Source organism: Aspergillus ambiguus (assembly GCF_047715705.1).
Source record: "Aspergillus ambiguus strain CBS 117.58 unplaced genomic scaffold BDV59scaffold_8, whole genome shotgun sequence".
Taxonomy (NCBI): domain Eukaryota; kingdom Fungi; phylum Ascomycota; class Eurotiomycetes; order Eurotiales; family Aspergillaceae; genus Aspergillus; species Aspergillus ambiguus.
Genome location: NW_027395521.1, coordinates 730,023 through 742,313, shown reverse-complemented (window position 1 = coordinate 742,313; position 12,291 = coordinate 730,023). Strand labels below are relative to the sequence as shown.

The 12,291-nt window shown below is 51.5% G+C and overlaps 5 protein-coding genes across 5 annotated transcripts; 2 read left to right on the top strand and 3 right to left on the bottom strand.

The window, feature by feature from the left end:
* Positions 1-791: 791 nt before the first annotated feature.
* Positions 792-2,412, bottom strand: BDV59DRAFT_200463 (Alpha/Beta hydrolase protein; the record flags this gene model as incomplete). The annotated part of the gene is made up of 4 exons (XM_073693585.1): positions 792-874; positions 928-1,110; positions 1,176-2,204; positions 2,250-2,412. The coding sequence occupies 4 exons, from the start codon at positions 2,410-2,412 to the stop codon at positions 792-794; spliced, it is 1,458 nt and encodes a 485-aa protein (XP_073549987.1).
* Positions 2,413-4,423: 2,011 nt separating this feature from the next.
* Positions 4,424-6,173, top strand: BDV59DRAFT_174720 (FAD-dependent oxidoreductase). Its single transcript, XM_073689121.1, has 4 exons — positions 4,424-4,826; positions 4,886-5,151; positions 5,201-5,571; positions 5,625-6,173. Exons 1-4 carry the CDS (start codon positions 4,534-4,536, stop codon positions 6,096-6,098), a joined length of 1,404 nt encoding a protein of 467 aa, XP_073549986.1. The 5' UTR covers positions 4,424-4,533; the 3' UTR covers positions 6,099-6,173.
* A 2-nt stretch (positions 6,174-6,175) lies between these two features.
* Positions 6,176-8,157, bottom strand: BDV59DRAFT_161462 (uncharacterized protein). Its single transcript, XM_073687566.1, has 3 exons — positions 7,257-8,157; positions 7,119-7,202; positions 6,176-7,063 (listed from the first exon to the last, which is right to left on the bottom strand). The coding sequence occupies exons 1-3, from the start codon at positions 7,759-7,761 to the stop codon at positions 6,297-6,299; spliced, it is 1,356 nt and encodes a 451-aa protein (XP_073549985.1). The 5' UTR covers positions 7,762-8,157; the 3' UTR covers positions 6,176-6,296.
* Positions 8,158-8,168: 11 nt separating this feature from the next.
* cox15 (cytochrome c oxidase assembly protein cox15) lies at positions 8,169-9,859 on the top strand. The gene is made up of 2 exons (XM_073689120.1): positions 8,169-8,603; positions 8,661-9,859. The coding sequence occupies exons 1-2, from the start codon at positions 8,209-8,211 to the stop codon at positions 9,772-9,774; spliced, it is 1,509 nt and encodes a 502-aa protein (XP_073549984.1). The 5' UTR covers positions 8,169-8,208; the 3' UTR covers positions 9,775-9,859.
* Positions 9,860-10,178: 319 nt separating this feature from the next.
* BDV59DRAFT_174717 (uncharacterized protein) lies at positions 10,179-11,420 on the bottom strand. The gene has a single exon (XM_073689119.1). The coding sequence runs from the start codon at positions 11,207-11,209 to the stop codon at positions 10,520-10,522; it is 690 nt and encodes a 229-aa protein (XP_073549983.1). The 5' UTR covers positions 11,210-11,420; the 3' UTR covers positions 10,179-10,519.
* Between the last annotated feature and the right edge of the window lie 871 nt (positions 11,421-12,291).

Here is a 12,291-nt window from a genome sequence, read left to right as displayed (position 1 = left end):
CAATGTCTCAACAGAGTCAGCACTGCATAAACTGGCTCACAATGAACCTCCATGTGGAGTAGGGGATGACTTCAGTGGGTGGAGATCCTGCCAGAATCAAGGAATTTGTCGGTCTGGGATCGAGGCTTCAACCGGTTGACTCAGGCTTCGGTACCACCTAAGTCATCCGTTTGTACCCCGCGCGGATACGATGGTGGATGATGTTCCCTGCCAGAGCCAAGGATCTATCCATCTGTCATGCATGTATAAGCTGTATTATTTCTGTGGCATTACCAAACAGAAATATACTCACGCTCCTTGGTGGAAGAATGTACCGCATCGCCATTCATTGATGCTCCCCTCGAGGATGTAAATAAGGATTCCTCGGAAAGTTGCTCTATACCACATACAAAGTCTCCAAAGTTGCGAAATCTTCAAATAAATCGAGTATTCTAAACTGAGTATAAGCAGGCTATGGGAATGTGGTTTTGTGTAGGCAAGCCTCCCTGTCAACTTTCGACTGCATCCTGAGCCCATCCTGCGCAGGCCCGGACAACCTCATCAAAGCGGCGGCGTTCAGAAGGATAAATTCCTCTGTGCTATAGAAATCAATCTCATATAGTGGAAAAATCTACAGACAACCTGCACATGTCTTCTTGGCCATTACGATCATGGCTTAATGAGCTATATCCGGTGTTACAATTTAGTCCTATCGACTCATCCACGACATGACAAGACGTCCTGGAGCTCCTTCTCCAACATGCCACGTTCAGACAGCAAGACCAGATGAAGCCTCGATTGTGACCTTTCGCTCAGAAACCCGACCCCAGATCAGAGAGGCGGTCCAGCGCATCTCTCAGGGAGTCCGCATTCTGAAGCGGATTATCGAAGGAGCCTGGAACAAATTCCATTAGTATGAGAATCATCCAAATAACCTGGACATCATACCGAGCAAGTCGCTGCCCAGTGCAGAGTTACCTCCACCGCTTCCGAAGCGGGAGATAACTTTCATGATATTTTCAGTCACGCCTTCATAAAATTTGAGGACTTGGCAAAGCGCATCCGTCTCCCAGTTGAAGATAAAGCTCGCTTCAGTCTGCTCGTCCAGTGAAAGTTGGACTTCCGACCGGGCTGTTGTTCCAAGGAGAGAAAAATCAGTCACCCTCGAAAGAGATTACACGCGGAGATACACCTACTCAAGGGATTGAATTTTGGCCACTTGAATTTGCTGCTGAGTCCGGCCGTTGGATCCTTTGCAAAAGTTGCCCATGCATTACGCATATACGCCGCCGCTTTGGCTTCATAAGCACTATCTTCCACGCCTGTGACCGACGGCGCCGTTCCAAACAACACAGGCAACTCGGACGTATGGTACGCCGATCCCACCGGGACGATATACGTGTTGCTATAGTTACCCCCATAGTATCGATACCGCCAGGACGGTACGTTGCTTTGGAGGCGATACTTGGCCGCCTCGGCCGCAGGGCATGTAAAACCCGCGAGAGTCAGAATGTCGCCTAGTGGCTGGATCAGATCCATCGGAATAGCGTCGACCTGCGCCGCCGTAAGATTTGTATAGGCCAGCGCGGTAATAAGGAAGAACCCCGCCTCGTTATCCGTGTTGCCCGTCATAAATGGGATCTGGGCGAAGTTCCCCTTATCTGCTGCACTGGCGATGTCCTCAGGTATGACCTTGCCATCGCCCACAGGCATGAAGCCCCCAATCATTCCGCCCGTAGTAAGCGGCTCAATTGCGGCCAGGAGCTCATCTTGGCTCTTAGAGCGCATGCAGGATACTGTCTGCTCTCCGGCCTCTGCGCCTCCGCAGCCGAGACTGCCTGAGATATTGTACCACGTCTTCTGGATGTCTGACTTTTTAGACGCAGCACTCAATGCAGAGCTCGCCGCACCGGAGTGAGCAATTAGCGCGTGAGCGATAGGGTCATCTGGGTAACTGTATGCCATAAAATCGGTGGAGAGTCCACCGGCCGACTGGCCAAACACAGTTATCCGGGACGGATCTCCGCCAAATCGAGCAATATTGTCTCGGGTCCATTCTAACGCGAGACGTTGGTCCAGCAAGCCCACGTTCCAGGGCTGCCCGGGTGCGCCGGAAAATCCGAAGATGTTCAAACGATAGTTGAATGAAACAACTACCACGTCGTTTTCATCAGCAAGGACCGAGCCGTCATATACGGGGCTTGATGCGCTGCCGATTGCGAAGCCTACACGAGATTTAGACTAACCCAGTCACTTGGGGGTTACCTTACCTCCTCCGTAAATCCAGAATAGGACGGCTTTTTTCTTTTCTCCCTGTTGGGGCTTCGTCCAGATATTCACAGTCAGACAGTCCTCGTCAAGGACACTGTTTTCTTGAGATAAGGATCGCGTAATCTTTTCACCCACGGGGCCCCCGAGATGTGCTTGATGCATAGGAATGCGGTTGCAGGGGCAGTCACTAGCATGTTGGATTAATACGGTTAATGTGATGTTCGGTATAGTGCTTACGGGCTCTGGAAATCAATTAGCAGAATTGATATGAGGCGAGAAGAGCCGAAGACATACATAAGACGTTGCGTTCAGCACGGTAGATGATCTGACTACAGGCTCAGGAGCCGCGAAACGCAATTCACCTTTCGGTGCCTTTGCGTATGGGATTCCTAGATACTCAGACACATCGGGGCGTAGGGAGGATTCTTTCCCCCTTACTATACCGCTGGTTGTATTGACCGCGCCTCCTACCATGAAGGCATTAGCAGTCGGCCATGACAAGGCAACAATAGAATAAGACACAATCGTTCTCCAATACATGTTGAAACACCTGTGAATATGCTCTATACCTGGGAATGTTCTTCTGGATGGAAGATACGAAATTCTTATACCAGGGCATATCCTGCAGAACCGCGGCATTGGCATTCTCTTTACTGCACTCCCGTAAAAAAACTCATAAAACTGATGCAAAAAGCATGCTTGTTCATTCTAAGCTTTCATGGGCTTCGTCCAATTGCACTACGTTTTGTTATGCTCAAATGCAAGTCAAATTAAAATAAACGAGATGTGTGCCATCTGAGACACATAATGTCTCGGCTATACATTACTTTTTCGTTATCCAAATGTAAATATGCCTCAGAGATAATTTAGGCATTTAACTACCGACTTGTAGAAGCCAGTTGTCAAATGGATGCTTGGGTGTGGGTGGTTTTGGAAAACCTCGGGCGTTGCAGTATAAGAGCCTCGGTCTCGACAAGTTTGAACAGAGTTCGTAAGGAGGAATAATTTCCCCACGAGTCGTCAATCAATACGTCCCTGGCCGCAACTCGAACAGTTCCACTCACATTAAAGCGGGGATGGAAGTGCAGGGCTTGATGAATGCCGACGAACGGTAGTTACTCGGATGTTTCAGATGTCGCATTATTCAGCTGTAGATTCTTGATACTGTACAGTGTGCAGAGCCGGCGGCTAATATGCTAGAATTTCCTGGTAATAACCGCAAAGATATTTTGAATCTCCAGAACCTGATGACGGTGGTTATAGGGGTCAGAGCCACATTTTCCTTCTGCATAATATCTATTATCAACAGCTCCAGGTGTCATAGCCAAACTACATTGGACAAAGTCTAAATCGCACGCTGGTCTCGGGTTTTTCTTGTGGCCTAGGCATTTTGTCCAGGGGTGTGATATATAACCAAAGAAAATGCTTAGGCCCGGTCTGACCCCTCAACGGTGAACTTGCAGGTAAGTACAATGTCTTAGTGGTATCAATATATCGTATTATTATTATGCTAAAGGGGCATTGAATTTTATAATATCCTAGTTTGTGCTAGAATAAGGCATCAGCTACAGTCTAGGTGGGTACTAAAAAGGCATATATGTGAGAAAGTTGGTACGCCGATACTTTTAAGCTTGACAATAGAAGGGAACCCTGTTAGCTACACTATCTCCCGATAAATAATGTTGCACTGGTGTTGATCTGGTAAGGCCTGGCGTCAACAATATCGAACGACCAGCCCATGCATAAACTAGCTAGATATCATCAAATGCGTCCGGGAGGACCCGTGGCGGTTTGAGAAGCATGTCCAGACCCACACGCCCGGATGATACATCTACTATGCTTACTGCATCGTGCATAGTATCGAGTCTAGAATCCGACCAACCACCCAAGGCGCCTTGTGGATTGGTGGACCAAAACTCCTAGAGCTGTTTGCTCTCTCAGGGGTCACGTCAGGGTTAAGTCGGATCCTGGCCCAATCATCGAACGCAATTAACAAATTAAGTAGAGAAGGCAAGAAAATACTACGACCTTGTAGTGACTGGGCCAGTAGCAATTCCGAACAAAGAATTTCCTCAGACCCTGGAGATCTGCTTATGCTTAGCGTTGCACACCGAGTCATATCGAAGAGGCAGCACCTGGTCTGGATTAAATATGTGTAACGCCACAATAACAAAGGCGCCTAGCCTGCAAGGACACTTGCATTTATAAATGGCATATTCGCCGCTAGGAATCGCTCCTGTCAGATATGCTCAACGGAAACCCCTAACGTGATCCCCCGCCGCTATGGACCGACCGAAATTCAAAGTGATCATTGTTGGCGGATCCATCGCCGGCTTGACGCTGGCACATTGTTTGAGTCGGGCAAATATTGACCACGTCGTTCTCGAAAAAGGTGAAGACATCGCGCCGCAGCTTGGGGCTTCCATCGGGATTTTCCCCAATGGCGGTCGAATCCTCCAACAGTTAGGTCTGTTTGATGAACTGGAGGCGCTCATTGAGCCCATACGAGTGAACAGCACCACCTTCCCAGACGGGTTCATGTGTCGCTCATACATGTCTCAGCAATTAGAAGAAAGGTCTGTGGTCAACGTATTCGCATATGCAATTTGCGTGAACTGACATGATGTATTATCAGATTTGGGTTTCCTATAGCGTTTTTAGATCGCCAGAAGCTCCTTGATATATTATATAGAAATTATCCTCACCGGACCAACGTTATCACCAACACAAAGGTAACTGAACTCCGGAGGCTTGAAAAAGGCATCTGCGCAGTCACAGACAATGGCACTCTCTACCACGGCGATGTCATAGTTGGGGCCGATGGAGTTCATAGTCGAGTGCGGTCCGAGCTGTGGCGTTTCGCCGGAACTGGATCGCAAAAGATCATTACAGAAAAAGCCAGTAGGTGCCCTCTTCTTCGTAAGGCTTGACTTCGTCTAATACCCCATAGACATGACGGTTGAATACGCCTGTATCTTCGGCATCTCCTCTGGAGTATCAGGTGTTGAGCCCGGGGAAATGGTTCAGGCTCTACGGGATGGGCTCACGGTTCTAGCACTTTGCGGAAAGAACAATCGTGTTTTCTGGTTTATCATAAGAAAGCTGGACAAGAAATACGTCTATCCAGATAGTCCTCGGTTCTCGTCCGAAGACGCAGAACAGGCTTGCGCCCAGGTTGCGGACGTCCATGTTTACAAAGACCTATATGTCAGGGATCTTTGGAAAGCACGCGAAGTTGCATCGATGACGGCACTAGAGGAATTCTTACTGGAGACATGGCATCATGACAGTATTGTGCTTCTCGGAGATAGCGTCCACAAGGTACTATCCAACTGCCTGTGGCATCTGTACCGGATATTTGCTAACAGATCCAGATGGCACCAAACTTCGGACAAGGGGCAAACTGCGCTATAGAAGATGCGGCGATTCTCTCCTCTCTTCTGCACGAGCTTGTCAAAGCCTCTGGTGTGGATTCGCCTACTGACCAGCAGATTGAATCTGTCCTGGGAGAATATCGTGAGCAACGTTACGACCGCGCGAGTCGTATATGTAACATGTCCTCGTTGACAACGCGAGTCCACGCCCGAGATGGCTTCATCAAGACTATTCTTGGCCGGTACTATACCCCCTACGCAGAAAAGCCGTCGGTTCATGTGATGTCTAAGTTCTTTGCCGATGCACCGGCTCTGCGCTTCCTTCTTCTGCCAGAGCGGTCAGGCCCGGGATGGGTCATATATAAACGCGAAGCACTGTGGACGGCATCTGTTAGGGAACTTATAAAGAGTGCGTTTGAAGCCGTACTGGGGTGGTGGCTCTCGCTGTACAGGACTATACCAAAGACAAGATAGTTTGGACATGGCAACGCATAATTGATCTTGTTTAGCGTATTACTTAACGGGGGATTATAAAACGTGAAATAGTAGTTCTAGTACGTAATAGATAAAACAAATGCAGCTGACAGGTCCCCTGAACGCCTCGCTGATACACCATGTAAATCTATGGAGAATGGTTGGGAACAAAAGTAGGTAGTGCTATGATATCATAATTCAGTGAGTGCTAGGCTTTGCTCTTTCCGGAGCCTTGACCTTTAATACGTGTCTGATGCGTCGGAGTTTGGCCCACCATTCGCGATCACTAGCCTTCCTAGCTTCATCGTTTGTTTCGTCGACGGCGAAGCTATCTGTTGAAGGGGCTTCGGAGGGTGCGCGGCTGTGACCTGATGTAGATGACCTGATATGTCGGCGATGTTTCACTTTCAGCGCTTGAGCCAAGAGCTGCCATCCGCTCGCCAAATCGTCTTCTTTGTCCGATGCCTTGCCTGTGCCACTCTGTGCCGTGCCACAAATCCAGGGACAATATTCCATATGCTCTTGGGCAAGGTCCAGAGAGTCATATAAAGGTGCACCTCCGTTTTCCTTAGGCCTGTACATCCACAATCCTAATCGCCTGAAGCATGAACGGCAGCCTAACAAGCCGGCAGCTCCGTCTGAAACTGTATCCCAGCCAAAGAATGCTAGTGAAAATGCCGTTTTATTGACGGATAATGGCGTTGGATGTAGGTTTTGAGGAGTCTCCTGGGCCTCGCTGGTCGGGTGCACAGTGTGTGCTTCGGGGCCATCTGCTTGTGGCTCAGGATCCTGAAATTTTTCTACCGGAAAGATGCTAAGCATTTCCTCTATGTCGAACGAGTCCGGGGATTGGATAATGTCTTGTGCTGGGAGTTGATCTGCCAATTTGGCAACGCGGGAGTAACGGGATTGGAGGCCAGTGATAGCCGTGTCCGGGTTGGCAAGAGGTAAGCGATGTATAGTAGCTGTAGACCTGTCAGTAACGGCTGGATAGCCCAGATGAACCCATAGAGGACTAACCATCGCAGCTTCTGTTCTTCCATGGGCAGCTTTCCGCGTGTCCCTGCAGGAGGAGACTGACGTATTCGTCGACTAGCTTTGCGCCTATAAGCTGATCAGTCCATGACCTCCCAGAAAAAGCAAGAGGGTATAACATACGAACTTCCTTCCTCTCTTGAACCTTTTCCATATCATAACCGTCCAGTTCGTCCAACTCATCCGGTAGCTTAACGACAACGGAACCGCCACAACCACCGACGCACGTTACGCGAGACGCATCAGTACATATCCAGCCACGTTTGGCCCATTCCACCTCGTTGATTGCAGCTGGCTTCGGCGACCACCAGTTCACCCGGCGAAAAGTTTCCAATCGCTCCAGAAAGCGTTCGCGATCCCATGGTACAAAGGTCGGTCGTGAGGACGACGATGTTGACGAGGCGCGAGATCCTGCTCGGGTGACTTTGAGTATAGCCCTGCGCGCAGTGGCTAGCTCGCTCCCGTCATCCCTGCCCAAACGAGGTCTTTTGAGAGAGAAGTCAGCAGCCGAACGATCTTTCGCGGTCGTGGAGGAGGGTTTGGTTGCGGAATCGGGGGTTGAGGGCTGGGTGAGCGATTCAAGGACGCGGTGGAATTTGCGCTTTTTGGTCTCGACGGCGTAGGACATGATGCCGTTGGGATGCGGAGAGGAGAAGGGAGTTGGAGGAAAGAGAAAGAGAGAGAGAGAGAGAGAGAGAGAGAGAGAGAGAGAGAGACGATAGAAGATATGACGATCGTTCCTGCCTTTCTGGGGTCAACTGCGCTAACCCCAAAGAGGAAACCATAATTGTTCGTGCCTGAGGAAGGCAACGTCCTCTTTCGGGCAGCGAGAGACCTGTATAGGTTCATACTATGGTTCCCATTTCGACTGTATTCGGCTCCCCATCTCCGTCCTCCCCACATATCACACACACAAGTGTACCATCGTCGATGACCATTATGCGCTCGCTGTGTGGTCTGATGCCGCCCTCGGGTCTTGGCGTTTCCGAATGTCCGAGCTTCCAAATATTCCAGACATTCTTTCTCTTGCCAACGATGCACTTTGCATCCTTCCATCTCTGCTAACCCGGTCATAATGGCGTCTCTGGGGACCCCTGTGTCCCTACTGCGGAGGCTGACTCCCCGGCTATCCAAGGAACTCCTCACCTGTCGCCAATGTCTCATCCGCAACCAAAATTATGCGACAAAGTCCGCGTTCCGCAACCCTTCTGCTGCCTCATCTGTTGCTCGCTTCCCCCGCACCAATCCCGCGGCCTTGTCCGCAAGATACGGGTCACCGTTCTCGTCGATTTTCAGGAGGTCAAATTCAGGCTCGGCCGCTTCTAACGCCGCGGAGGGCGAAGCGTCGAAAGGGAAATCGAGCTTCCCGCAAGTGACCCATAAGATAGTAGCGTACTGGCTACTGGGCAGTGCGGCCAGCGTGTTTGGTATTGTTGTCTTTGGAGGTCTTACAAGATTGACGGAATCAGGGTATGCAATCTCCCCACTCGATTTCCATATGGGAAGATTCGAGCTGACCAAATGAAGCCTGAGCATCACAGAATGGCGCCCCGTCACCGGATCCCTTCCCCCAATGAACGCTGAAGATTGGGAGTCTGAATTTGCCAAGTACCGCGACTCCCCGGAATTCAAGCTGCTCAACCCGAATATGACCCTCTCGGAATTCAAGTCTATCTACTACATGGAATGGATTCACCGTCTCTGGGGCCGCTTCGTCGGCCTGTCGTTTGTCATTCCCGCTATCTATTTTGTCGCCCGGAAACAAGTGAGCAAGCCTATGGCACTGCGCTTGTTTGGAATTGCCGGTTTGATCGGCTTCCAAGGATTCATCGGATGGTGGATGGTCAAGTCCGGACTCAAGGATGATCTCTTTGCCCCAGGGAGTCACCCTCGTGTCAGTCAGTATCGTCTGACGGCCCATCTTGGGGCGGCTTTCGTCTGCTACGTCGCTATGCTCTGGAATGGTCTCGCTATTCTTCGGTCTCACCGCCTGCTGGCGGACCCCGAGGCCGGTACGAAGCTGCTGGATTCTCTCCGGGATCCCAAACTCAAGCTGTTCCGCCGCTCTGTTGCCGGTCTCGCTCTCCTTGTATTTGCCACGGCTATGTCCGGAGCTCTGGTAGCAGGCCTGGATGCCGGTCTTATCTACAATGAGTTCCCGTACATGGGCAACGGTCTGGCTCCTCCGAAATCCGAATTGTTCGACGAAAGATACTCCCGCCATGAGGACCGGTCCGACGTTTGGTGGAGAAACATGCTGGAAAACCCCGCGCTCGTTCAGTTGGATCATCGCATCATGGCCATGACAACTTTCACCAGCATCATGGCTTTGTGGGCCTACACCCGGGGATCTCCCACGATGAAGCGCCTGCTCCCGCCTGCTGCGAGAAAAGGTGTCCACGGAGTTGTCGCATTCGCCTTCATGCAGGTCGGCCTCGGGATTTCGACGCTACTCTACCTCGTTCCCACTCCGTTGGCCTCTGCCCACCAGGCAGGAAGTCTGTTCCTCCTGACCTGGGTTCTCGTCCTGGGAAGTCGTGTATGGCATCCGTCCCGGACCGCGAAGCTGCTTCAAATGGCGGCCAAGGCTCGGAGTCAGGCTGCAGGGAGCGCTGCTGCCCATGGCCCTCGTAGGCTGTGAGAGCCTTGCCACATCTCGAAAATAGATGACGACTGGGGGCGCTTTGTAATGTTATACCATCTCAACTTCTAGATTGTACAATAGATAAAACTGTATTTGATACTATTAATCGTTCCACTTTTCGTTGTGATCTTGTTCAGCTGCCAGAGATGCATAGGTCTTCAACATCCTTCGCTTCACCCGGCTTTGCAGAAACCAACGGAGCACTACACAGGGCTAATGCAATCCACAGGTAAGCTAGAGACATTAAGGAAAGAGGAAACAAATAGAGCACACCCGCGTAACAGGCACTCTTCTAACCCTTGAGAATAGACAAACGCCAGATAATCCCGCCATTGACAGAGTTCGATCATCCATAAGGTAGATGATGCACGAGAAAGCAAACCAAGAACGCCACACTGAGAACTGCACTCTGATGCCATACTCCGTAAAATGCACTTCTTAAAAGATCTCCCCACTAATATTCTCACGACTCCAGCATCACATCATTGGAATCTGGTGTTCAAGCAAGCCAGCAGTCCCAGGCTAGTCTCCTGACATATACCTAAGCATCAGACCGAGTCCAACGGATCATAGTCCGGATCAGTAAGTTCAGAATCGGCGGTCTCCGAGTCGACTTCGCTAGTACGTTCGGCCAGGACGCCCTTTCCCATGCGTTCACTCAGACGAGGACGTCCAGCGGCGCGACCATTCGATGGCCTACCATTCGCGGCAGTCTGCTCCAGCAGCGGTTCTATCAATCACATCAGTCAGAACATAGCCAGGATCCGTCAACCCCCGGCCTCACATACATACCGATGGCCGCATTGCTAAGACGGAACAAGACCCGCGCACCCGCAAGCAAACGCTCGGGGTCGCTACTGGAACCGTCGCCCGGAGAAATTACCGAATACTCACGCGTCCTCCTTCTCGTCGCCATGGGCATTCTCCTGCCGCTCCTACCACCCCGCGCGGCCGTCTCCCTCTTCGTCCGGGCCTTAGTCTTCGTCGTCTTCCCCTTCCACTTATCCGGCACCACCAGGTCCCCCTGCCGGATGGGACCGGTGTGGATGCGCGCACCGGCCCGATGGGTACGGAAACACCCACGGGCGATGGTGCACGGATGACAGGTCTGCCAGCCGCAGGACAGACAGCGCGACAACCCCTGGCTGTTGCGCTTGTTGCAGAGGTCGCATTTGGCCGTGTGCGCTGCCACGTCCTCGAACTCTGTCAGGATCACCTCGCGGTCGTTGCGCGCGATCAGCTGCGACTCGTCGTCCGGGACGGACTCCTTCACCTCCTTCTCCACTTCTTCCTTCGCCGCCGTCCTACTTGAGGACGTGGGACGGACAGACCGCTGTGGTGAGTGGGAGGGAGGTCTGCGGCTGGCTGCGGGTCTGGGGTATGTGGGCATGGCGCTGGGCTGGGTGGGACTGGCGGACGCCGAGTCGAGCATGCGTAGACGTGCTGGCCGGACGTGGTGAGCAGTCGGGGGGTTGCTAGTTGGCCTCTCTGCGAGTGATCTGAGAGACTGTGCGGTGTTGGTCCGCAGGATGGGGATTTGCTGGCGGTGTAGATGCTCGAGAGTGATGTATGGTGGTCGTCCTGTTGGTCTCGGTCTGGGTACGGGTGTCTCGGGGGTGAACGTATCTGGTTCCCAGCTGAAGCGGCGTTCACAAGCTGGACGAGGGAGATGGATAGATGAGGCTGAGTTGGTGCTTGAGTGCACGTTCTCTGGGACTGGCCTTGTAGAGAAGAGAGCGGGAGGGTTCTGGCTCGCGTTAGTCCTGGTGGTTCTTTACATCACCTGGATGGGGGGAGTGAATGACGAACTAGCTGCCCTGGAGGTATGAAGGGTCGTACCGGCTGGGGATGGGCAATGCATGGTCTCTGGATGGGCTGGCTGTAGCTAGGGTGGAAGACAGAGCTGTAGTCTGGTCTGCCTTCATCTCTGGCGACTGTCAGACGCGGCTCGACTGGGGGAGAAGGAGGATTGAGGAGGGCTGCGATATCCATTATGGCACGGACGGAGATGTGTTTAGGACGGTATTCAGTGTGCGAGGTGTGGTGGCGGAAAAGAAGAAGAAGATGGGAGCAGAGGATGGGATGAACAGCTGCAAGAGTGGCCCAGTGAATGCGAGAAAGAGGAATATCAGCAGCTGTGCTGCCATCGATGGAGGCGCCATGTCCTGGCTTCTGCCTTTTAAACCCGCACCATGAATATCATTGAGACGAGCATCCAAACAGGGGATTCTAGAAATGTCTTTGATGCCATTGTCTGTGCATGTCTCGCCCAAAGAACGGTGCTGGCTTGCAATATCAAACCGGATGTCTTTGTGGGAGAGAGACGGCAGTTTCAAACTCACGTCTACGCAGGGCAGAAGACATAGATGCAGTCTACTTTTATTGGCCATACTGAATGTACAGAGAAAACAGTGTATACAACCTGGACGTCTTTTATCAGTGTATGAAAGGGTTTCATCTTCAGGCATTCCTTCATTGACATTGAATTAACCGATGCAAAGCAAGAAGTCATCA